The 26,809-nt window shown below is 34.4% G+C and overlaps 1 protein-coding gene across 2 annotated transcripts in view; it reads left to right on the forward strand.

The window, feature by feature from the left end:
- ZFPM2 (zinc finger protein, FOG family member 2) overlaps positions 1-26,809 on the forward strand; it is a gene marked incomplete at both ends in the record, with an annotated part of 317,598 nt that overhangs the window by 67,063 nt on the left and 223,726 nt on the right. The window contains 2 exons of one of the 2 annotated variants that reach the window (XM_084282968.1): positions 1,429-1,587; positions 16,948-17,049. In XM_084282968.1, the coding sequence (XP_084139094.1) occupies positions 1,429-1,587; positions 16,948-17,049 (261 nt within the window). The remainder of the gene's footprint in view (positions 1-1,428; positions 1,588-16,947; positions 17,050-26,809) is intronic. The other variant, XM_084282969.1, reaches the window with a different exon arrangement.

Raw genomic sequence — 26,809 nt, forward strand, 5'->3', positions numbered from 1 at the left:
TCCTCTGAAGCAAGAATTATGCTAAAGTGAATTTTGCTGTTTTAATAAATGTTGGTAGTCCCTGGTTCATAATAAATTACATAAAATTAGAGTGTAGTCAATATTTGATTTCTTTTAAAAATTTATCTCTCTCTTTTCATCGAGTGCAACAGAATCATTTACGTATTGTATATCAATGTGATAGATTATGTAGGAATAGTGTATTTAATACTGGAAAACTATAATATAAATACAAATTACATTTTTTTTCATTAGCTAGCTAGCTTTCATTTCAAGGAAGAAATACTCAGTCAATTATAAATGAGACTGTGCTTTCATTGGAGAGTGAAATAAGTATTTTTTTTTTCAAGCCTCAAACACGTATAATGAAATCCCTCTTTTGAAATCCAGTCTTAAGATGGATTTTGAAACATACTGACATTTAATAAAATCTTAGTTAAATTCAAATATGTTTAGTTCTTTCATATCTCTATTTAAATCTAAGGTGAAATTCTACACCTGCACAGGAGATGTCTTTAGCAAATAGTTGCTGTTAACCAATGGCTGTGAAGTGTGTATATAAGAGAGAAGAAATTTTAATTTTGGAGTACATTCCGACTGGTAATTTGTGAGTTATGTATTACAGATCTACAAGACGCTTTCTCTTCAAAAGGCTTTGTAAGAGTGAGATGTTTAGGTATCTAGGAGAATCAAAGACTAGCTGCCATTTCAAATTCAGACTCATGCCCTGCTCTTGTGACTGCCATGTGTTGTCGTAGCCCACAGCTAGCAGTTTACCACACTTGTTGTTTGGCCTCTGTAAAAGGAAATGAAATAATAGTTTGTCTGAGTCCCACCTATTGACTGGTAGTCTATTAAAGCCTAGCAAATGGATGGTCGCAGAGAATATGAAGCTCTTTTTACACTCCTTCGGGTGCTGGTTGAAGGAAAATAGCAGAATAAGATGAAGTTTATATTGTCAATACCTTTATACTAATTTACTGTCATCTGTACCGCTAACTCTGGAAATGAAGCTTGTGAAGGGAGTCTATTAAGTACTGTAACTCAGCATCAAAAAAACAATGACTAACAATCAACAAGAGAAGGCTCTTGACTGTTTACATGGTTTTACAAAAACAGCTTTGATTTCCATTGTTAAAAGTGTCTGCTTTTAATACTACAGCATGATGAATAATGAAAAAAGATGTGCGAGTATTATTAATACATATTGTTAATAACACTTTGCATATTATGAAGTCCTCAGTTAGGAAAACAATCACTTTTAATTTCAATGTCAATTAACCATTATTTGGTCAATTCTAATAAATGCTGAAAACAGCTGTGGAAGAAAGAACTAGCTAAAGACCTGTGGTTATAAGTTCACTAAGGTTTTATTTCAAATTGTCCTTTTAGATGGTTTTGCCACAGTGTTCCTGATTCTTTTTAAAGGGCCCCTTGAGGATGCCATTGAGGATGAAGAAGAAGAATGCCTGTCTGAAGAAAATGATACTGTCTCAAAAGAAGACTTTCCATTGGAGGAAAGCTTTTCTGCAGAGTTTGAGCCTGAAAATCTGAGCTGCGAAGAAGTGGAATACTTTTGTAATAAAGGTAATCATTGTAGCCCACCTCCTGAGGGACTTCTGGCAGAACTGTGTCCAATTGGCCAAAAAGCTTCTTCTTTTGGTTTAAAAAGTATAAAAAAAACTATTAATTTGATACCTTAAAAACAGGAAAATTGTGACTTGTGGAGGTTAGCCTGCTAAATGGTAAATATTTAAATGTGATGGAAGATTTACTTTGCAGGGAGGTGTATCGTCTTGCCTTTAATGTTTTCTTCCAAGAATGTTATTTTCTATGTATTTAGCTGTAGAGAACAGGTCTCAGAAGTCAATTATTATCAGATCTGAAGCTAGCAATGCAGCATGTCTGTTCATTGCTTCTTTGCCTAGGAAACATTGCTAGAAAAACAGATTGTGTCTGTAGATTCTAGGATTAAAATAGAGCTTATTATAGAACTTATTATGCATGGTGGAAAACTAGTGATTTGTGAAAGGATAACTTTTAAAGTTGCAGATGCCTTTTTGATGCATTCTTTACTTGCAAATTATTGAAGATATATATATTTTAGCATAAACCACTCCAGCTTATTCCTACCCAATGTTCAGTCTTCAAAATTGTGCTGTTTCCCATTCAGCTGATAGAAAAAACACACTGTTATGTGGAACATTGATTAACCTTCTTCCTGCCAGATTTGCACTTGATTGCTTTGTTGTCTGTCTTCTGCAGGTAAGGATGCCTATCAAATAACTGGAACTGTTGGGGTGATATTCTTCTTAGTCCACAGCCCCCTCAGGCAGTTGGAAATCAATGGTTTCTTTGTCTTCCTGTTCTTTCCCAAATATCAACATGTATTTTCTCATGATAGCTTTGTATGTTCCTTTTTTTTCTCTTTTTTTTTCCTTTTTTTTTTCCTTTTTTTTTTTTTTTTGGTTGTTTGGTTTGTTTTTTTAATTATTTTTGGCTGTCTTGGACAAAGTAAAATAAATCTATTTGAAGAATCAAATATGACTGCAAAATATTAGTCCTTCCTACAGTCTTCAGTCAACAGCAAGGGAAGGCAAGATAACATATTTTCTACATGTCCTCTAAGGTAGTTTACAGATTTTTGAAAAAAATAAGTTATTTTTGCACTAGAGGTTCTTGATACTTACTAAGAAGCAATCCTAAAAGACCAAAACAGTCTAGCCCATAGTTTAAACTGTAGCTGCTACAAAGTGAAGTATGAGCGACCACATAAAAGGAAATGCTTTACAAATATGGGGGATTAAATGCTGAAATAACTGTGCTGTAGACAAATACAGCAATTACTTTGTGTTAACTTGTTGTTCATGTGCCTCTCAGATGCCATTTTTCTTAGCTGAATAAAAACCTCTATTTGCATAATTGTTATATCAGCATCTCTTGAGTTCCTTCTGTCAGCAATGGAAGGCTATGCACCACTCTCAGTTTATATCAGTTTGATTCAGTTATTTCTCTGTACTGCTTGCTGTATTTCCAGGACCCATAAATGGAAATACTACAGTTTTGGGTGAAATTCAGAAAAATGCATGATTTATTTTTTGTTCATAACAATCAATATTGCAAATTCATGTTGGATTTCAAATATTCTTGACAAGTATTCTTCAAGTATTCTTCCCTTTAATGAACGCATCTTTCAGGGAAAGCACTGAATCCATAGTATTGTATTCAAAAAGATCAGGAATTAAGTGGGAATACATTTAAACCTGAATCTTAATTATCATATGTTTTATTATTTTATTGATATGAGTCAATTTGGATGATAATGAGCCTATGTGTGAGCCTATCTGACACTACTAGGTAGTGAGCATCTGTTGATTCTTCAGACTGAATACCTTTTGATTCCCCAGCAGTTCTTTTTTCAAGTGTGTTGTAGTTATAAAAGAATCTTAAACCTATCCACTGCAACTGCTACAGAAGAAAAGTTGAAAAGGAAATTTCTGAGGATGAAGGGGCACATAAAAACCCTAATCTACTTCCAGCTGAGGCAGTGTGACAGAAAGTCCCACTTTGAAGTAAGTTGAGAATATCCCCGGAAAAGGATGGAATGGGAGACTAGAAATGTATTGTTTTTTAATAATGTCTCAGCTTCTGGTGAATGTCCAGCTTAGCCAGTGTCACATTTAAGTGTTGTCATTATGAGGCCACATACATTTTTCTGAGGACAAAACACAAGAAGACAAAACTGATCTGGAAAGAAAATAAATTTATTTTTTGTCCTTTACTCAGTGGAAGGGTTTGTGACTATATTAAATAGTGAATATTAAATGTGAGACTAATTCTCATGATTTTTGTCATGATCTCATAATCAGTAAAAGCTTTCTTTATAATGCTCCAGTTAAAATGTTGCACATTAAAAGGTGATATGAGAAATCAATTTCTTTCTAAAAATACTGTTTCTTTAACATCATGAATAAAGCTTGAAAATGATGCGTGTTGGAGAATGGTGAGCAAACCAATGTATTTTAATTTCTTTGTTGAGGGCTAACTTTCTGTTTGTTTTTTTGTTTGTTTGTTTGTTTGTTTGTTTTACTGGTTGGACAGTATTGGAAGCCTGTAAAATGCAGATATCTTCAAATGGGGGATCTTCTCATGATCTGCAAATATAAGTGCAGATATGTGTTTTCTCATGCTACAGGTTTCATCTTCCTAGAAAATAACAGGATTTGCATGGGAATCCTTTATGCTATCTCTGCATTCTCCTCTTGCTAGTGGAGACCATGAAAAGTTCTAGAAACTGAGGGGAGGTTATTGAATGTTCATCAGTTGTGCATTCCCATTTTCATCCCCTGGGAATTCTTCCTAGAGGATAGGTGAACTGAGGAGTATGAATGCAGAGATTTGGGCAACAAATGACATCAGTGTTGGGAAGGAGGTGTTTTCAAGGCTCACACATGGTCTGCTTTTCATAATTCCCCAGCTACGTAAATGTAATAATCATCTGAGAACAAAGGCTTTTAACTATAGAACCTGGCTACTGAAAGTAAAAATTTACTGAGCTAACAATTCGTTGAGATGAGTGAAAGTAGAGGACATATGGATTCATGATAACTTTGGCTTCTTGACTGAAGAGATTTTCCTGTCAAACTATTCCTGATTGTATTATAAGCAGAGAGCAGTCCCTTATTGTCTAAATTACAAACAGCTAACCTTTATAAAGCTATACTTGTCATTCACACCTTATTAATTTAGGTTTGTGAGATTGATTCAGCAGAATAGTTGCCAGAATTAGAAGGCGAAGGCGAAAGCCTTTGCAAAGTGTGAAGCAAATTAATCACATTGATTGAGCTACATGTCATTTTACAACTTCCCTGTTTTCAAAATTATGACTTTTGGCTATTATTTTTCTCTTCTCCTTTTGCTCATTAATGGCTTCTACAATAAGAAATCTGGAAAATTCCACCCCCACCTCCACCTCCACCCCCACCCACCACCACTTTTGCAATACAACAAAACTGCAATTAACTTTGCCACATATGAGTAATTGTTCCTACATATTCTACTTACACACAAGCATGAAGAAGTGACCAGTGTTTAAGTAAGTAAATGCTAAAAGCAAAAATGGCCATTAGCAACCTACTATCAGGTATAGTTTTAAGCTTGAAATGATACATTTTCAACCTTTGAGATGAATTTTCCTATCCAAGAATGGATATTTTAGAAGAACCTCAGAAAAAATGGTATCTAGAAGTCTGATTTGTTTGTAAGCTTGATAATGAGATGAGGAGAAAGGTATTGTGTGTTTTTTTGTTGTTGTTGTTGTTGTTGTTGTTTGTTTTGTGTGTTATTTTTTTATTTTTTATTTTTTAATAAAATATAGTCATAGAGTGCTTCCATTAGGAAGCTCAGTCTTTGGAGTAGAAACTAAAATATTAGTGGGAAGTTGTCTTGGTGAAGATGAATTGCATTTTGTTAGTTTGGGGCCTTTGAAAGTTGCTGCTTATGCTCAGTTACTGCAGATTTCTGTACTGCAGATAAAGAGGGTATCTCATGATGCCTCCACACAAAGGCCATATCTTCCTGGAACCTCTGCTGCTGAAGAAGTCTTTCTGTGCAGTGTTCAGATAGTGGGTATCTGGGGTCAGATTCTGTACCAGATTACGATGAATTTAGATTAAATTCAGATCTAGAAGATTCATTAAATTAGCCCCAGGGTTTGTACTCTACTCAGACAAAGATGGTCTGGATGAAGAGAAAGCAGCGTGTTTCCTGTGCAAAAGTGATAGATAGACTAGATAATTAGGTTTCATAGGTAGAAATTGGAGAATAAGGAGATGTTAACAAAGATGATAAAAGTGAACTGGAGCCTTGATAGGACTAAAAAAAAAAAAAAAAAAACAACAGAGGAGGGATACAAGAAGGGAGTGCAAACAGCAGAGCAATACGAAAGGCACAAAGTTGGAGTTCATGAGACAAAAGCAAAGCATTAAATCAAGTTCATTTGGACTGTGAAGTAGTTTATCAGTGGCTTTTGAGTCTCAGATTGCTATCATCCTACTTAGATACCCTCAGCAAAATCAAAAATGTTCTCATCTCTTACTTAGTAAGTTTGACATCCTCCTGTGGGTGTAACACCTCTTCCTCTTTGTACACAGCAAAGACAATAGGAGCTTTGTCCACGTCACAAGGGTGAGAACTGGCTGAACAAATTACAATTCCTTGTGACCTTCTTAGCAGAAGTGTTCAGTGAGGGATTAACTTTCAAGGGAAAAGTTATCTTGAGCAATGAGAGAGATCACTTGAGATTAGTAGATAGTTAAGTAGCTGTGTTCAAAGAAGGAAAATGGCAAGAGAAGAAAATGGAGGGACAATAGAAAATGTGGGACTGTTTCTGTGAATGGAGGAACATACATATACACATACGATAATTAGAGAGGGAAGACGTATCTGTCTCTTGATTTCTTGAATTAAAAGGCAATTATGTTGAATTCTCCAGCTTTTTGCTCATAGCACAGCTATTGTGCTTGTTCCTCTTGCATAGGCTTCCCATAGTTACTGTAAAGCCGGGTAGCTTTGGCACCAGCTCTCAAAGGGAGGAGGTTCAGTGGCCTTAACGCCAGCAGTGGTAGCTTGGAAAGCAGATGGCTTCTGGTTCCCACTACTAACTGTGCTTCAGTTAGTGACATAGGAAGATTCAAGCAATGCAAAGGATGGGATGAGCATGGATTGTTTCATGATGTGGTGCTTCTAGGTTCTCTAGCACAGACTGCTACTTACACCCAAAGTAAATCAGTGTTGCTGCATGATTCTAATGCCTTCTGAAACTCTCATAGACAAATCTTAGCAAACAAAATCCAGAGGATATATGGGCCTAAACATACTGAGCATATGCCTACTGCTGTAATCTTGTATTCTGCTTTGGCTGGAAGAGTTGTGCTAAGAACCTGAATGAAGTTTTCTGCTCATGTACAGTATTTTGTCACTAGGCTGCCAGACCAGTTTAGGACTGGATTTTTTTACATTAAACCATGTGACCTGATTGTGCAGCCAGGCTTGAGATTCAGGGAAACAGCTGCAGTGTGATTCTTCGTATAAGAAAAAGCATATGCAAAGCTAAGTTCTTCTGTGCATTAATCTTTCTCTTCATACTTCATGTGCAAAGCTATCATGCCACTGTCTATAAAACCAGGCAAACTCTTACCTTGAGAATGGTTTCTGTGTGTTCCTTTTCTCTCTGGAGTTTGACTTTGTGTGTGTATGCCTGTGTTCATCTGTGTAAATATTCTTTGCCTCTTTCATGTTAGTCATGTAATGACTAACAATGGGCTTGCTATTTTTGGTTTCTGGATCAGGAAGTAGATTTATAGCTTTTTTTTTTTTTTTTTTTCCCAAAAAACTTTTAATCAATAATGGTTCCTTCCTTTTAGTAATGGATTTCATGACAAATTCTACCTCTTTTACTATAGCAAGTGGAAGTAGGATAAGGCAGTAGGATAAGGCAGCTATACCATTATCACTTTGAGCTCAATAAGGAGATCTTTACAGGCAACTTTGTTCTTATTTCTTAACGGGATTAAGAAGCTCAGCTCTTTAAATTCTTGCATATAACACTGACATTTCCAGGGTGTGTTTGGACCGGGGAGTTCAAAGAGAAGGAATAGAAAAGAAAAGCCAATATGACTTTGTTTTTTACCTTGCTGGAGGAGCTGTTTGTGCAAATCGCCTATAAGCTTATTGACCTGAATCTTTGACTCCTTGTTTTCTCTGGATTTGGCTGGAGTGTAGACACTGATAGAGCACTGATAGAGGTGATTGCACAGCCCTCGGCTTTGCTTGGCACCAGACACCCCCCACCCGCGCCTGACATTATCTTTCCCTGGCAATACTTCTGTTCTCTTGGAGCTCATATTCCTTTAAATTTATTTATTTATTTATTTAATTCATTACATTTTATTTATGTAGGCTGCCTGAGGAAATAAAGGACACATTAATTGTTTTTAGTAAGCAGAAACAGGATGTATGCGTGGTACTATATTTTCATCTCCTAGGACAACAAAAATCTAAACAACACCTCACAGGGCTACTTCTTCCAAAAATACAATCATTACCTCTTACTGACTTTTATGCACATTTGTGAACCTGTATTACATTCTCATGGTTCCCAGAGTGCGGGTTCTTGTTTGTTTGTCTGTATCGCATTCAGCCGAAACAACCCATTATTTTTAACTTTTTAAAATCCTGTGCATCTACTTTTTGTGAGATGCTAAATAAGCAATAAGAAGGATCTCTGATAATAGTCTTCAAAGGTGCTAAGTCATTTAGATTGGATCCTGTTAAGATGAAAGGAAACCTTTCTTTCTCTTTTGAACATCAGCATTTGTCTTGTGCTCTACCACTTGTGCTTTCTCGTTTTCTCTAGTTGCTCAAGCTCAGAGGACCACCTCTTCTCTTGCTAGAAGAGAAAGAAGATATCTGAAAATGTTGGAGTGATTTTTTTTCACCATTCCCTTGAAAGCATGGAAAGGCATTCAGAATAACAACTACAAGATTGCCTATCATATACTCCTTTATATTTAGTGCTAACCCATATGTAAATCTCTAGGGCTGTATTTTCAGCCCAGCTGAAATCCATGTCAGTATTAGCATCCATTTCAGTGGGATAAAAAATTGTCCCAAGATAGACAAGCAAACCCTTCTTTTAATCAAGAAATGAAATAATTGGTTATCAAGCAGATGACATGAAACTGTATCTGAAAAAGAAACTAGCAAGCTGTATCTCAGGAAGTAAATACATAGAACCAAATAGAAAACATTATTTTAGCTGTACAGAATTATTTGAGAGAAACACTTCAACAGCTTACTCAGTTTAAGCAGTTTATCAAAGCAACTCCAGCCTTTTCAGTCAGCACATTTTGATTTTCTTAAGGACAAAGAAATTGGGAATTCCATCACAGCTATGAGTAAAGGGATTATTTGGTTACAACAAGTAGTGTAATGTCCCCTTTCTGGAAAGTCACAAAACTTGAACTTCAATTGACTTAAATTTGAGCTCAAATTTGACAGAATATGAATTGCAAATTAATAAGGATAATCTTCTTTAAAATATGAAATGCACAAAATGACAGATTTCACTGCATGTTCTTAGTTCATGTGTACTATACCTCTATTACTAATTTTATTTATAATGAAGGTCTATATTGCCTTTTTCTTCTAGTCTGGTGTTCTTAACATAATAATTCTGAATGCTTTTGAAATGTGCTGAGACATCCCCTGAAAAATCATTGTCAGTCCAGGACTGAAAAGCAGAGTTTCTCACAGGCTATATGCTATAAATCAGAAGTGGAGATGTCAACAGTAATTTAACTCCTGAGGATCGGAAAAAAAAAAAAGAAGCAAATTCCACATTTATGACATATTTGGATAAATGTTGCTAGGAAAGGTATTACTGGTAGTACATAACAGAAGGGGAAGCATTTATTTATGACTGCTAAGTATTTTTCTTTAGTTTGACTCATGGAAGGCTAAACTGTTTTTGAAGCCATGTATAATGCTTAAAATGCATATATATGGAAATGCGCCTCCAGTGGTAGCAAGTTGACAGTTTTTGGTACTGAAGCACCTAATACTGATTATTACAAATAAAAACATTCAGCTGTTTACAGCAAGGTAAATTAAAGTTTCACTCTGTAAAAACAGATATGCACTGCTTATGTAGCAATTTATGTGGAAAGCACATGAAAGCAGGAGGTGCGTATAATAGATGATTTCAGATGATTTTATAAATTTTTTTTTATTTTTTTTTGGTAGGATGAAGTATTCTTCGAAGAGATAATGTTTCTACAGCAGGGGAGGAACTGAATTGTTACTTAAATAAGTCAAAATATGAAGATTCTGCAAACTTACAATTTGAAAATCACTAAAGTCTCTCTGAAATCATCTCTCTATTTTGCTTCAGCATGTTTTAGAAGCTCATAGATTGTCAGTTTCCATTGAAACAAATTTTGAAATATTTTTTGACAATTATACTGAGTAACAGTCTTTGTTTGGGGCATCTAAATATCTTTAGAAGTGTGCTTCTGATGTTTTTGTAATCTAGTGCTTAGAGCTACGTAAGTTTGAACCAAAGGTTGGTACTTTAATATCTTGAATAGTGTTCTTGCAGTTATAGTTTTAGTAGGGAAGGATTGAGAAGATAGAAAACATTTTTCCCCCCTTTAAATCTCTGAAAATTGTTAGGTAAGCAAAATAGCTGAATGTCACTCCTTTGTAGTACTGCTGCCACAAGAGTTGCTCCCTAAAAATGAAAATACAAAACTGATTATTGGAAGGTAAGTCTGGAAAAGAATTTGCAGGGACACTTTTACTTTTCTGCAGGAAATACATTTGAATGAGTGATCTGCGTCTTCAGAGGACTTCAAAAGGAAGCAAGATGATGATGAGGACGTGTCAAACATTTAGAAAAATAGGAGGACCAAACTAAATCTAGATGAACTTGCTGCACAAGAATTTCTTATCCCATGAGAAAAGTGCAGTAGCTGAAATGGTTAGAAATAGTTGATGCTAGTTTTTTAACACAATAATAGTTTTTTAACACAATGATTGTTTCAAGATGTCATTTTGTTAAAGTGATGATATTGATACAAACCAAAACAATTTCCTTAGCATTCTTTTGGAGAGTTAACAGCTTGCACACATGTAGGCACTCACTGACACATGGATATTCACAGACTTTTCCTAAAAGTTAGGGTAAGAGACTGATGCGTACTGGATAAAAAATTTCAAGAGTGCTTAGCACAACTCAAAATATACAGTTATTTCAAATGAGATTTATCCCAGGAGAAATTATGATTGTTAATCAGCATGACAGAAAACAATAATTGTTTGCAAAGAAGCAAACTACTGAGATGATTAATATAAGCTAAAATAAAGGTCAGGGAATTAATGTATATACAGGTGTTGTTTTTTTCCAGGTATGTTAGCAAATCAGTCGTCTGAGAGCCAGATTTTGCTCAAACTTACTGTATATGTAGAACAAGGAATCTCAGTTGACTTTGGTATATATTTCTGATATGCATCAGACTAAGTGATAACAGTCTTGTGCTGGTAGCACCAGATTTCCACTGTTTCCCACCATCTCTCCCTCCATCTCTCCCTTCACCTCCCCCCCAGTACCCGCAAGGCTTGTAGAATAAATCCCTCTGCATGACACCGTAGTCTCTGTAGTTGTCTGCCTTGTCCTCACACCTGATGCCAAACACAACAAATTAGGGAAGCTTCCCTCCCAATTTACTTTTTTTTTTTTTTTTTTTTTTTTTTCTCAGAGGTATATTTTCTGCTGAAAACTTGCATGACCATCAAAATTAAACACTTCTGCTTGTTAAATATTTACACAGAATCCTTTAAAAAGAACTAATACACATGAACAGCTTCATCCTGTTAGATCTCACTGGTAGTTTTTAAGAATAGCATGTGCTGCCAAAAAGTAAGTTACTTTAAATGAACAAAGTACATTGCATTTGTATTTTAAGTTGTATGTGCTTTGTTTCAAAGTTATATAACTGTTGTTTCTGAAGAGCTGTTCCTGCATACTATGTGTTTTAGAGGATTCAAGAGCAAAATTCTCAGTCTGTACAAGCTCTGTGACTGGTCTCAGGTGCTGTGATAAAGCAAATAAAGCAAACAGTGAGGGATGATGTTTGTATACTAATTTATAGTTCCTGAAGCTCAGGCATCTATTTTATACAGTCTTGGAATTCTTCTCTAGGGTCTGGTATTATTGCCACTATAGGTTGTGGTAGGAAGACGAAAGAGCCCTTTCTCCTCTGTCCCCTGGAAAGCCTGCCCCTTTGTGAGCAGTTGCACTGGCATACTTAAGGTTATGTACCTTGCTGAATGTTCACTCTACAGTGAGTGAATCCAAAGCATCTGTATCAAGCCTGATTTTTCTTTTAGCAGTGCAAAATGCTGCAGGCTTCATAACAATTTATTTCTGAATTGATTTATTATAATTGAGAAGTGATTTTTCACTCCAAACAGCTGTATTAGGATGTTAACAATTTAAGTTTACATTTATGCTGCCAGGAAGAATGAGCACAAACTGAATTTCAAACTTTTAATGTTCTCTCACTCTAATATAAGCTGCAGTGCGCTGTTTGTAACTGGTACAGTCCTTCACCCAAAGCTATTTTGTCTGATGATAAAACCATGCGTGTATGAAGCTTGCACATTTTTCATCTCTTTTATGACCTTATCTTCCACAAGCGGCTTCTGTGAAGGTATCCTAACTACAGGAAGCACCTGGAAAACATATATGATATCAATGCTATGATAAGCAGTTGTGAACAAGAAAGTAGATCTGTCAGTTCTGAACTGCTCATTGTTAAAAATACTTTGTTGATTTAGCTGATTGAAAAATACATTATGGAGTGACTAACAGCTGCTGTAACATTCCTAGTCAAGAAAGTTCAATAGTTATATTGTATGAGAATTTTTGTATGAGCCTAATATTGATAGGAAACACATGGATTAAAACAGCAGGGTTGAGAAGAATTGCTATCCCATGTGATTCTTTAAAATACTGCAATAAAGTGTTATACAAGCTGATTAAGTACAAATTGGGAAGTATTTAATTTTTAAAAAAGATTGAAGTGAAATTACTTGTATATTCAAGTCTCTCTTTTACTATTTGGCAGTATTGCCAGAGATGTCAGAGTTCTTTCTTGTATGTTTCTGGTTATATGTCTCTTTTACAGTGTTCAGACTCCCTGACCAACTGTACCACATTGAATTACAGTGGTTTAGTTTTATTACTTGTCTCCCTTGAATAAACACTAGGATAAAAACAACATAAAAGCCTCTTCAAACTGTTTCTGAAGAGAAAAAACAAACAAACAAACAAACAAACAAAAAAAACCCAGTTAATTCCGGCAAGAAATAGTAGGTCAAGATGAAAATTCTGCTCATATTACAGTACTGAAGTTGTTCACGTATGAAATTCATTTTATTTTTCCAAGTACTATTTTGTGTATTCAGCACCTAACTGTAAGGTAGAAATTTGTTTTACCTAACTTCAGCTGGCTAAAGATAGGTTCCTAGTGTGTTTCAGAGGATGATTCATTTCTGCTATCACCAAGAGTGGTCTCCTGTCTCATCCCAGAATGGAATGAGTCACAGTGGAGGTTTCTCTCTTCCCTATCTATGGGAGTGCCTACATAATTAGTCTGGACTAGTTTAATTTTCAGATATCTACTGATATCTGAGATGAATTCTGCCAAGTTGCTAAGAGTCCAGAAGGCTTAATTGACCCTTGACTAAACATACTGTATAATATAACAGATTCTTGTTTATGAGTGTTTTTGTAACCACAATAATGTTCTTTTAAGGACGATGTTTGCTTACTGATCATAGTCACTGTAAGGAGAAACTACAGTAGAAGCAGCATTTATCATTGATGATACTTCTGTAATGCTATTTGTTGTTCATGGTAAAAAAAAAAATATTTATCCTTTAACTTAAAAATAAAATGTAACTGAGCAGCAAAGCAAATAAATAAGCATGAGAAAAAAGACCTGGTGGAATTTGAAATGATTCAACAGGTTAGCAGAAAAGTAGGTGGTATATATAAAGCACTTGTTTTGGCATGGAAGAAAGAAAGAAAAAAATGTGTCCTGGATCCAATTAAATATCTACACTTATAAAACAGAGAAAAATGTAATCAGTTTTAAAATAAATATTAAATAAATAGTCTTATTGAGACTGAAATATAGTCTGTGAATGAACAAAAAGAGTAAACAATGGAAAGAAAAGAAATACTGTGAGTAAATAAACTCCTTTGTGCTGAACAAATGTTAGTTGCTAAAGCAACACTATGGGGACAGAAAAGAAAAAAAGCTTGAGAGATGTATTTTGTTATTAACTCTTGAGCTAAGCCTCCTTTTGGCTTTTTAAAGTTGCAGTCTATGTAGCAGCAAGTGGATCAACTTGGACATTTTCATCTGACCTTGATACTCATCTGAGCCTAGGTTAGAACTGCTTCACAGTAATATCTAGACAGTTGGTTTCACAAGGAGATTGCTTCAGTATGGAGGGATAGTAGTACGGGGATACAGTAGTCAGTGTTGAGATATTTCAGGTGTGTAACATGTGGCCTTGGAAGATGCTTAGAAGAAAATATTGATGTAAATAATGAAAAATAGCTTTAGATACAAAACAAACTTTATTGTAAATTCTCCGTATTTTGTTCTATTTGCACAGGACATGCATTAATTCATGAAAACTTGGTTATGGAGAACACGTAACACCATACTTCATGAGACACTGAAAAAACAAGTTAATGAAAAGTTAAGCCATCTGCTAACATAAATTTTCAGATCTTTTCTCATCTCCCAAATACTTAATTACTGTATGCTGTAGGTTGTATACCTAAGGTGTAACTCTGTCCTTCTTTTACCCTTCAGCCCAATCTTTTCACATAAGTTTCTCCCCCTCCTCTTTCAATTCTAATAGTTTTGTTTGTTTGATGTTCTGGTTGGTTGCACTGATTGAAAGAATGCTCAAATTTGCATGCTAACACCAGGTTTGCATGTATTATAACCTGGAAAACATTCTATATTTTGGAGCTAAAATTTTCCATCCTTGGCATTTATCTAAAATAATTGTTGTTATTCCTATCATTTTGTTGTTATTGTTGCTCTCATTTAGTCCATAGACATCTATTGTTTACAGTGGAAGAAAATAATTTCCTTTAGTATAAGAATTCCATGAAAAGAACATTTGAAGAGCTGTATATGGTGATTATACAGCTTGAGTTAGAAACTCATCAGAATAGTCTGATATAGAATAGTACTGTGAAGTGTTCTCTAGCATTTTGGAAAGAACTGGAGTTGATTTTGCCAGGTTTGTGTCTTGGCGAGTTGTCCTTTGTGTCCCTTCAATAACAAGCAATTTGTTGCAGCTGTAGGTAGCTATGAAGGTAGAAATAAGAAGGTAAAAATATCTGATACATTCTTTAGTCCACAAACCTGCAAAGAAAAAAAAAAAAAAGGCAGAGCTCTTTTGGTTACTACAAGCTAACTGCACAAATGCTAGTACAAAATAGGGTAGTTGGTAAAGCTAAATAATCGATAAGACTACTTGATAACTTTTTCTGCGTTACTCCTTATGAACGTCTTCTGAAAGGTAACTTCAGATTAAACTTCACCACGTCAGCTTCAAATGCCTTGGTAAAAGTATACAGCATGTTTAATAAAAAATTATACTCGTTATTCTTGATTTATTTTATCTTTAAATGACAATGAATACACTGAGCTATATTGTTATTACTTAAGAATTAATTTTCATTATCAAGAGTCTAGAGTGAATATAGTGTTGTGTTTGTGTGAGAAGTAGTTTACCAGTTTACCTTATACATAGGATTTCAAAAATTGTTTTCAAGGAAGAATATGTTAATATAAGATGTTACATGTGCTCATGAAGTTTATACTTTATAGTGCTTGTACATGATCATGTACTTGAAAACTCTGGGTCGCAATCTTATCTGGTATAAATATAGCTCCAATGATAATGTATGGGGATCTGGCATGGTTTGTTGTAATCACATTTCTCTACCTATGTTGTTAATAAAAGCTTTTGTTATCATAAGTGGGGAAAAAATGCAAGTTACTACTTAATTGTTCTGCTTTTTTCTCCTCACTTTACTGTTGTCAAATCAACAAACAGTCTGATTTCCAAATTTGGAAATATTATGCATTTTTTTAATGCTGCCACTTTTCTGTGGAACTCATTTTTTTTAAAGTTTGCTTCTAGATTGTTATAAAATGTAAACTGCAAATCAGTCCTCTTTGACCAATGCAGTTAATTGAGCAGGTTCAACTTCTCCCATTCTTCAAAATCTCTTCCTATTTAAGGATTTTTGGATTAATTAGTAGCAAAAAAATAAATAATTTCTATAAATGCACCAAATTACTGGCTGGCATAAGCAGCCTGACAGGTCATTTAGCACATTACTGTGGCCATACTATTTTGTGTTAATATTTTAACCCTTTACCTTCAGTTTGTATGTTTGTAGTGGTTATTTCAAAGTATGTTTGCATAGAGCTTAATTAGTAACTTTCTTTAACCAAAATAATTTGACATTCAATTAATAATTCTTCAAATAATAATAAAGTGGCCACCTCTAAAAATTTACCTGCTTGTAATGTTCAGTATGCCTTATGTGCTACCTTGAACTAGATAGTTTCTGAAGGCAGACAGATATTCTCAGATTGGTGGTGAAAACTCTCAAATTCACTACAAATGTTATTTTTTTTTAGATTAAGCTCGATGGGGAGAAAGCTGTCATAGGGTAGCTGGCTTGAAACCTTTAAGCAGAAATTCCTTAAATGCCTAAATACCATAGATTAGGTCTCCCACTAGTAGCCAGGAAAGCCAGCATAGTTAGTAGACCATGTATTTGTACAGTGTCATTAATCTGCAAAGCATAAACAACAGTTAGGTGTCAGGTGTCAATTCAAGAAAACATTTAAGTGAAAGAATATTTTCCTTAATCACCCCTCTAGCTGGGGAGTAATGAGCTCATTTGTTTCTCTCATTTATGCATATAAACTTAATGACTTGGTATGTAAGTTTACAGAATAGGTGCTAGTTGTGATTCTTTTTTTTTTTTTTTTTCTTTTTTTTTTTTTTAAGTCTATGGAATATACACTGATTACCAAAACTTGTCTCTCCACAGAACTGGAAGGATTGGAGCTTGTTTTATTCATTGGAAACTCACAGACGTTTACATGTCTAATAATACTTTTTTTTTTTTTTTTTCTTCCATTTCCTCTCTGTTTATCAATATGAATATATTTTCACTTACCTATAAGCAGTTGTTTGGATATTGAAGAAGAACTGCCTAAAGGTCATTATTGAAATATCTCAAAAAGGTACTTCTTGGATTGTTTTTTTCAGGCAATGAAGAAGGCATCCAGGGGGTAGCAGAATCTGAGGGTGATTCAAGGTCAGAAAAACCAGGGCAGCTTGCTGCAGAGGCAGAAGATTGGGATGGGCCAGGTAGGAAAAAACAACTGAAAGCCATGAGAAATCTCTTAAACTAGAGATTTCCTATATTATTGTTGTTGTTTTTGTTATTATTATTATTATTATTATTATTATTATTATTATTATTATTATTATTATTATTGGCTGTGTTCTGCCTTGTATTGTTTTTTAATGAACTGTTTCTTTAACGATCTTTTGGCATCCAAGATATTAATGAATAAGGACTAAGAGAAAGATCTTGAGTAAAAAATGGTTTTGGCTATACCATTGTATAAATTGTTTCACATGGAATGTCTTACACATTTTCTTGATATAAAGGAAAGTGTTGATGCTTAATATTTTAGGATTACAATTTATCAGTAAATTCCCAGTTCCATGTCTGTATTAAGATAGAAGTTTTTCTGCTATATTTTCTGAGGCCAGACCAACCAGACACCATTGTACCCCCACAAACTTTGTGCTTATATTTAGCAGCATGTTGAGATTAACAAACAGGCATGGAAACTACTGACATTTTCAAGGACTTTGATTATCAGTTTGAACTTGATATCATTTAGTAAACCTGGTCATTGATCTTGGTTGAAAGAGAAACATAGATTGTAGACAATATGCTGTTAGAAGTTCACAGTAAAACATTAATTCATGTTAATATTTTTCTATTACGCACTTCTAAGGAGGCGCAAGCACAGTATTGCTAAGGTATAAAAAGTGATGGTAGCATGGGAATACTTTCCAAATATCTGTTCAATATAAATATGTAAAACCTCTGTTGTATCATAAAAGTATCTAAGACAAAGGGGTAAACTGTATTTTTGAATGAGGTGATTTTGCAGTTAAGTTCATCAGTGTTTTCATGGGTATGGACTCTAGGTAGGGCCTTAAAAATCCATTATATTTAATATATTTTAATTTTGCTTTTGGAAAATGTGCATCTGAAGCTAGACATACACTTAGAATAGCTGTATCTCTAATAAACATTTTCCCTAAAAAGGATGAACATGTCAGAAAAGAGTTTCAGAAGTGTTATATTAATAATTTATAATTCAATAATAATATTTCATTAGAAAAAAAATATCCTGTATTTCAATCACATTTTCATCCTTGCTTGATTTTGCAAATTACTGTGTGCTCTTCATGAGGAAAAGAATAACGCTAATGGTAATTTTCTGAAACCAGCACCTGGAAAATGCAATGCAAACAAAAATGAAGACATAGTAAATCTGATTGTTATGATGTCATTTAAAATGGTCTTAATGATAATATACAAGTAAGTTGATACTTTATATAAAGCACTATGGTGTTATATGAAAACAAGATCTTGTAATAAAGTACACTACAGTACATTTGAAGTAATACAAAGGGCATCCATGGATGGACCAGAATAACCTTTTTTAACTTAACTGCAGATTTAAAGGCTGTCAATGATTAACATATGGCTTGAAAAAAAATCATTAGAAATAAATTCTATCTTAAATATATACATTTTTTTCATTGTTTAGTGTATAACATAGTATTCAACATATTTGAAAATGTATGTGTTGGCTGTTGTCTTTTTTATGAGCTATTTTATAGAAACGTTTAAGATACATTTTTATGACTTTTTTGTTGGAAAAAAAATGTTTGGTTAAACGGCAAGATATCAAACAGTAAGATGTGTAATACATATTTTTTGATAGCTTTGACATGGGTTGCGGTTTAACTTCTGCAAATGATTGGCCAATGACATGAAATGAAGAGCTTTGTTTTATTTAAGTACAGATTTTTTTAAAGGGAATAGTATGTATGAAGGTTGGAAAGGAATGGATATATACCCCATGACATGCTCTCCATCATGCATGCTTTCTGAAATGAATTTGGTTATTTATTGATATGGGAAAAACAAACAAAAAAACACCACAGAAATTAATTTCAGCCATGCAGTACAAGAAAAATGATAACTTCTTTTAGATCTTTAAAACAAACAAACAAACCCAAAGAATGAAATATTTTGCTTATTTAGGGGTTTATGCTAGCACCGCAGAAAAAAAAGCCATTAAAAACTTAGGTTTACTTAACTTCACCAGCTCACAGTATAGATGCTATCTTTATGAGTAGCTAGTCATAGTTTGTTATGGAGTCTACATCTGGTCTTTCTACCGAAATAAAGCTCTCTCAGAAACCAAGGAAATGTGTTCTTCACGATGCAAGTTGATAGACTGGAAGTCTGAACTGTGACAACTTGACAACTCAAGGAAAATTCTTTATAAATTTAGAGCTCTTCCTTCCTTCCTTCCTTCCTTCCTTCCTTCCTTCCTTCCTTCCTTCCTTCCTTCCTTCCTTCCTTCCTTCCTTCCTTCCTTCCTTCCTTCCTTCCTTCCTTCCTTCCTTCCTTCCTTCCACTTTATGAAAAATCTACAGTTAAATGTGCTGTAGCTTCAAAGAGTTACCGCTGATGCAGTCTTTGAAATCACATAAACTTGCAACCTTCACTGACCAATAAAGAATTTCTGCAGTGATAATGCGTACTCTATGTAGTCACTTTGTTACCTGAATATACACATATTTTGTTATCTGTAATTTTCATTGGTTCATTGGTTTTGTCCTTTTTTTTTTTTTTTTTTTTTTTTAAGTTCTTTTTAATGAGAAGACAACTCCTAAATAATGGAAACTGAGGTCAATAGACTGTGTATAGATACACAGTAAAGGACCTGATTCTTTTTCCTGTATGGCCAACAGCAGAAGGAATAAATAAATAAATAAATAAATAAATAAATAAATAAATAAAATCTGCAAGACTGGGCTTGAACAAATTTTATATGAAAAGATTTATTCTTTAAAAGTGGAAATAGAGACCATTTTACAGCCTTAAATATACTGTTTGTTATCAGATGCATGCCTTGATATGTGTAGATGCACATAGGATATGCATATAGCAATATGCATGTATTATATATATGATAATCCTTTGTATTATTGCTAGGTTATCAGTGCACATGAAGAAAGTGATCAGTGTTTTAACAGATAATGAACAAAAGGAGTATCTCCTACATGTCTTCTACAGACTATCAATCACACAAGAATAAGATCATCCCCTTTCTTACTGCATATCTATTCTATGTAAGCCTGCCCATCTTGGGGAACTGTGAATGAAATATCCTAGAGGTTCCATGCTTCCATACCAGAACTCTTCTTAATGTGAATGCATTCACTATATTGTCAACTATTTCATCCTCATTCCCTATATAAGCTATTACCTTCACAGCCATATAGGAGCACAGCTTTATTACAGAACACGTTGAATTTGTGAGTTGGATAGTCTTGAAAGTCAGTGTCATAAGTTCTTTTGATATATATCTGAAATTATCGTAGAAAGTGAGATAATGTGGTTTGTCCACATAACCAAAATGAAAAAAAAAAAAAAAAAAAAAGCAATGGAAAATAAGACTTACAACTCTCTTTGCAATTTTATGGTTATTTTTTATGTACTGTTTACATTCATCTACACATTAAGTGAAAGTTTCCCATGTGTAAAATTCTGCCTCGAGTAAACTGACAGAATTTCTACTATTGATAATAGTAAAGCAGGATGAAGTCATAACTCATGTGAAATCTCAGGAGACTCATCATGACTCATATACATATATCAAGGAATATAGAAAAAAACATTTAAGATGGTTAAATATAACACAGTGTAGTTTCTTTTTATTACCATTGCAAGTTGGTGTTTTTCTTAAAATATATCAGAAAGGGTAAGAAAAATAGTAAATACAAAGTTAAATAGTGCTTTAAAGTAATGATATGCTGCATGTGACACTGCTATGAATTTTTAATAAAAGATACACAGTCTTTCATGTGAATTCTGAAGTATTGCTTTAGCAGGATGTGGATCAGAAAGATCCTTGTGAACATTTCACATGCCAGGTTCACATTTTTACCTGTTACAAAAGGTAGCTTGAAAAGCTTTTCTGAATAGACTTCCTGTAACGATTCATAAGAACTGCTGTAAATATGTATTGATTGTTGGGCTAAATCTGCATTATTTCGTAATACTCTAAGCAGTTTGGGTTACAAAGCAAGAGTGTATAATATGGATTGGAATGGTTGGTAGGCAGGCCACTGCAGGATGGAAACAGATATTAATGATAGTCTGTCTTTTTTTTTTTTTTTTTTCCTTCTTTCCTTTTTTTTTTTTTTTTTTTTTTTTTTTTCTTTCTTTCTTTTTAAACCAGCCCTGAGAAGGACTTGGAGATTACTGTCCCGATTTCGTTTCTTTTTTGATTGGGGGATGTGGTAGATATAAGATCTTGGAAATGCTATTTGATGTAAATTAACAAAAATCCATGAAACATAGTTAACCATAGATATAGTCTGACAGTAAGAAGAATATTGTGAAGAAGCAGAGGAAATCATAGAACGACTGTGTGTTACTCTGACAGTGAATCGGTATTATCTCTGCTATCAGATAATGCAGTTATCATTAATTTTCACATTTGCATTTCAATCTTTGGAAGGAAATGACTCTTGCCGGATGAAGATAAGAGCTCTGTACCACTATAATGAACCATCATTTTATCCCGATGCTTTGTATCCATATGAAAATGAGGCTGGGTGGTGGTGTGGTATGTGAGGAGGGGGTGGGTGGGGGGTCACAGAAACATTATAACAAAGTGTCAAAATCACTACAGACTTTTGGAGCCCTTTATGAAACAAGAGGCAGTCTAAATAAATCTTCTGTAGTGAAGTGGGTATTGGATTAAAAGAAGAGAGCCCAGCTCCTATACCAGGGTGTTGGGAGGGGGGATACAGGAGATGGGGAGAATTTCTGTGGATCTTGATCTGGTTCTGTCATTAGTTTGGAACTAAGAGGGGGCCATGTAGGGGGGTAATAGTCATCAAATTAACTCGTGGACTGCAGGTCTTATTTTGACACTTGAATACTATTGAGGTTGGTGAAGCTAATGGGAATGAACCACTGACTTCATGGTTTGGTTCTGATACTGGAGCTGTTTTGGGAGGTCACCACACCTGTGTGTTAAGTGTTTCAAATAATTTTCACTCTTGTACATAGAACTGAACCAGGTCTTCAAGGACTGTGGTGTTCCCAGGCCTTTTCATGCATAGCACAGCTTACTGTTGATTACCTGAAACTGTCAGCAGTGCAGACCTCTGCAAGGCATTGTTCTATTTGAGGTCTGATTGCTTAACTAAAACCATTTTTCCCCAAGTACTCTTGCATTATATTCACCTTGTTTAACCTTAGTAGTGTACTTAGTGATTTTATCCATACATCATTGTGACTTGCTATCAAATGTCTGCTAGAAGCATGAACTCTTGAAGACATCCCCCACATTTTTTGTGACAAAAGCTGAGATTCTTATATCATCAAATGATGGTAAAAACTGGTATTTAAATATACAATATTTTAAAAGTCAATATTAGTGTATAACATGCAAGCATGTTATATAGGAGCCAAAAATAGGAGCACCAGGATGTGGTACTTTTGTCCAGGGGCAGTGCTGAGGTGGTGGGACTGAGAAATTATTCTGCTGGCTGTAGCAGCTGGTGCAAACCCTTCTGAGGGCCCCACCTCTCTGCTCTAACCTGATGAGCATGTTCAGCATGTTCCTCTTGTAAAGAGAAGATGCAAGGCTAAGAGCTGTAAGGAAAACTAGGCTACACATATGTTAGTGAATTCAGTAGTCACAGAAACTGAAGAATACATACCAGTGAAGTGCCAAAAATGTCCCTGGCATGATTGTGGTTGAGGCCAGCTGGCACTCTTCCAAAATAATTCCCAAATTTCAGGGAGCATTGCAGGGAGCCTTCTCAATAGGTAATTTGTATGCAGTAACCTACTGAAAGGCTAAGGGAGTCTCCCAACACATAGATGTGGCCCATTTCATATTATTTAGCCTCAGTGCCCAGAACTTTCCTTTGGCACATGTAATTAGCTTTCCTTTACCAGAAGAAAGGTTTTCTTCCTTCTTTTACACCCTTGAACAGATGTTGCTAGTACAGAAACTATCTCTTCTGCAAGACAATTGATCTTGTTGCCAGGCTGTTCCCTCTAAAACCCTGAAAGATGAGAAAATGAGAGTGGTTGTGTGAACTAACATGGAAGTAGCAACCTAGTATTTGCAGCCATCTTTCCTACATGCAAGCCTGTTTGTAGGGAACAGACTGTTGCATGAGCTACTGAGTAGGTGTAAAAGATAAAATCAAGTCATGAGGAGAGTTTTTAATTCTATGTCCACTCCTGACCATATGCCAGCTAACCAGAAATGGCAGTCACCAAGGCTTTAAAAGAAAATTGAGGTGTTTTCACAATAGGCAGTTCTAAGTATTGAAAACAAAGAGGTATTTACTATCTTGAAGTCACTTGCTCTTATGGTGACTTCTGTGGAATCCTTTTCATGGTTCAAGGTGCAAATATTGTAAGATTCTATAAACTTGGAGATAAACCTTACCGTATTTGACTTGTGACATAAAATATCAATGAAGTTAATCGCTGGCTACTGGAGCCCTTATCAAGCACTCAACTGTTTTGTCATTAGAGATGCCATTTCCTTAACATCGTTTCATGCAAGTAACATTTATGTGAATTTAAATTATGTTTAAAAATTAGGTGCTATGGAAATGCACCTAGTTTAGAAGTAACATTTTCTCATTCTACACATTTTAAATGTGTAGAGCTTTAATTTTGTTCAAACAAGTAGCCTTTTAGAACATTTTCAAACACAGAACTTCATTTTAATGTTTGTCCAAATGCTTCAGAAAAGTGAAACTATCTAAAACCTTCAAGTCTATTAGTGTTTAGTTTGATGGCATTTGTATAATATTTCTGGGCCTTTATTTACCCAGTTGTGAAATATTTACTTGAGGTAGCATGGCTTTTCATTTTCAGTATTTTAGGTGTAAATTGTGCTTTGGAAACTACCTTAATCTGCAAGTGAGCAAGTTTTCAGACTAAATAGACTCAATTTCATTTGATCCAGGACCTTTCTAAATTCTTTTCTACTTGTATATGTACATCATGAGGCAAGAACATCATCCTGAACTGTAAAACTGGACTCTGAATGAAAAGTGATACACATTAGAATTGTATTCTATTTTGATTGGCATTTATGTTTCAAGCACAAAAGACTTCTTGTTCTCTGAAAAAAGTTGATAGCTGGGAAAGGCATGTGCAAGGGACAAATGATCAGATTTACTAGGTACTTCACTTTGGACATGATACACTATATAGTGGATATTATGTGAAGTACAAATCCCTGTAGGTCACACAGTGAAGGACTCGTAGTCTGTGAAAGTCTGCAGGGAATCAATGAACATCTGCATTACAATACATTGTTTCTTGTAGTTTCATGCACCAAGGGACCTGCAGAGGCTGGCAGAAAGCTTTGCACTTTTCAGCTGTCTCTACTGTAGTGTGGTCATAAAAGCAATATAACACCCCGGTAATTGCAAAGGACTAGGAGACAATGTCTGTTTTGGGAAACAGATGGGGTGAGAATCAAAAGGGACATTTAATTGGTTCACAACTATTTTGCTCTTTGTTGTGTTTTCCTCGTTAATTCAACTAAGATTATTGCATGCGGAATACTGCATAGGAACATTGCCTTGAACAGCTGAAGGACGGATGTGTTAATACAATGAACTGTATGCACAACTTAGTGTTATTTACCATGCAACGCAATAGTGCAGCAGTTGGGTGCTAGTACCTACTGAGCAATGCTAGTGTCTTTATTAATTAAGTTGGCAGCTTTCTTTTGGCTACAGTGATGTGTTATGTGTTCAGCATATATAATTAAAGAACATATTTTGATTTTCAGAATGTATTTTCCTCTTCCCTCATTTACTTCCTTCCTGTTAAGACATCATAACATAAAATTTTAAATAATGTAACCAACCAAACACATTATCACCAGAAGCCATTATACCTCCATTTGAGAGAATCAGCTTTTGCTGAAAGCAAATTTAATGTGACGTGTCAGTGACAAACTGGATATGAATATTTACCCAATAAAATTACACAGTTCAGAATGGTTCTGAGTCTGGAAATGGAGCTGAATAGAGTGGTCATGGGATGGCAAGAGTGTCCTAAGGGCAATATCCCTGTCTAAATTCTGACCCCGACTTCAGTATTTGTATTTAACTTAATGATACCAGATTAACACACATTTGATTTTATGTTTCTAATTATCTCATTTCATTTTTTAGGTCATTTTACCATTGCATGTCCAAAGGAAGGATATGGATTGAATAACAGATCTTACTTTCTCTCCTTGATGTAGGCTTCAGACAAGGGTGTGTGTAAACCATCTTTGTATACAAAGTGCAATGGTGGTTGCTGGAGAAGTGCTGGAGTAAACTTCTATGCAATCATTCAACACTTATTCATCAATATGATAAAAATAAGCATGGTTATCTTAATAGAATCAGACCTCATTTTTGTTTAGTTAAAATAGTTTTTAGTTATTTAAATATGTTCTAATGAGAGTCAGTGAAGGAAGGAAGGAAAGAGAAAGAATGAAAAGAAAGAAAGAAAGAATCTAATAGTTAGAAACATGGCCCAGAGTTAAAAAAAAAAAAAAAAAAAAAAAAAAAAAAAAGTAATATAATACATATGTTTGGTTAGGCAGATAAGAATTAAAGCCTTCGTGTCTGGAAAGCCGTAATGGCACAATGGCACTAGTGCCTAGTTTTTCCTACAGTCAGCTTGTTAGTTTAGACTTTCCAAAAGAGCTGTGCAGAGGCCATCTGGGTTCTTGGCTTTTTTTTTTTTTTTTTTTTTTTTTTTAACCTTACTCTTTCCCTTCCTCCCTTATATCCTTTATCTCCCTCAAGACCCTCAAACAATTTATTCATGCTGGAAAACTTGAACAGATGAACAGACATACTTGGCTTCTCAACATATTCTTGGGGATTACAAATAGAAAAACTTTCCAGTATTTTTTGTAATTTTGTCTTGAGTGAGTATTCCAGGACTATGCAGTGGTTTACTGTTTTTTTATGAAGAAAAATTGTCTGATACATTTCAGGGATTGAGGATGAAGTTGTAAAAATGATACGTTACTTAAAGAAAGTACTCAAGTGGGATGATTCAGGTCTGTGCTTCTCTGATTTTATGGCGATATAGTTTCATTAATATCAAAGGTACTTCATCAGCATAAAACCACAATGATGGATTATTATGGATAATTTAGAAAGATAAGATAATGCACACTATGAACATAATGTTCCAGAGTGGTTCATTGAGAGAGTGGTGTTTGGGATGGGTGGTTCTTAAAGGAGACTGAATTTCAAATGACATCTTTGTGTGAAGAAAGGACTTCATTAAGTTATCTGAAATTTAGTACTTGTATTGTGGTGCCAAAGCTACTAATCAGTTAAGAAATCTTTGGCTTACATCTATAAAAAAATACTAGTTCTTTTTTTTTTTTTAAAAAAAATATATATTTAAAAAAAAAAAAAGAGAGAGAGACTATCTGGGAAGCAGTCATGATTAGCATTCACTGAAAGTTCTTTTAAGTGTAATAGAGTCATGTATACAATGTGTATAAATGTATACAAAAAAACATATATATTAATATATAAGTGTATACATTAATACATATATATATTAATATAATTACATATAATATATATATTAATATAATATATGTATGCTTCATATTGTTTATTATGTTCTGATTAAATATGTATAATTTTAAACTTTATTATTTCTAGTATTATCATTTGTACTTTGTGGATTTTCATTGACTTATTCTTTGGCCCAAATTACAGAATTTGG

This window comes from Netta rufina (genome assembly GCF_964035555.1).
Source record: "Netta rufina genome assembly, chromosome: 2".
Lineage (NCBI taxonomy): Eukaryota > Metazoa > Chordata > Aves > Anseriformes > Anatidae > Netta > Netta rufina.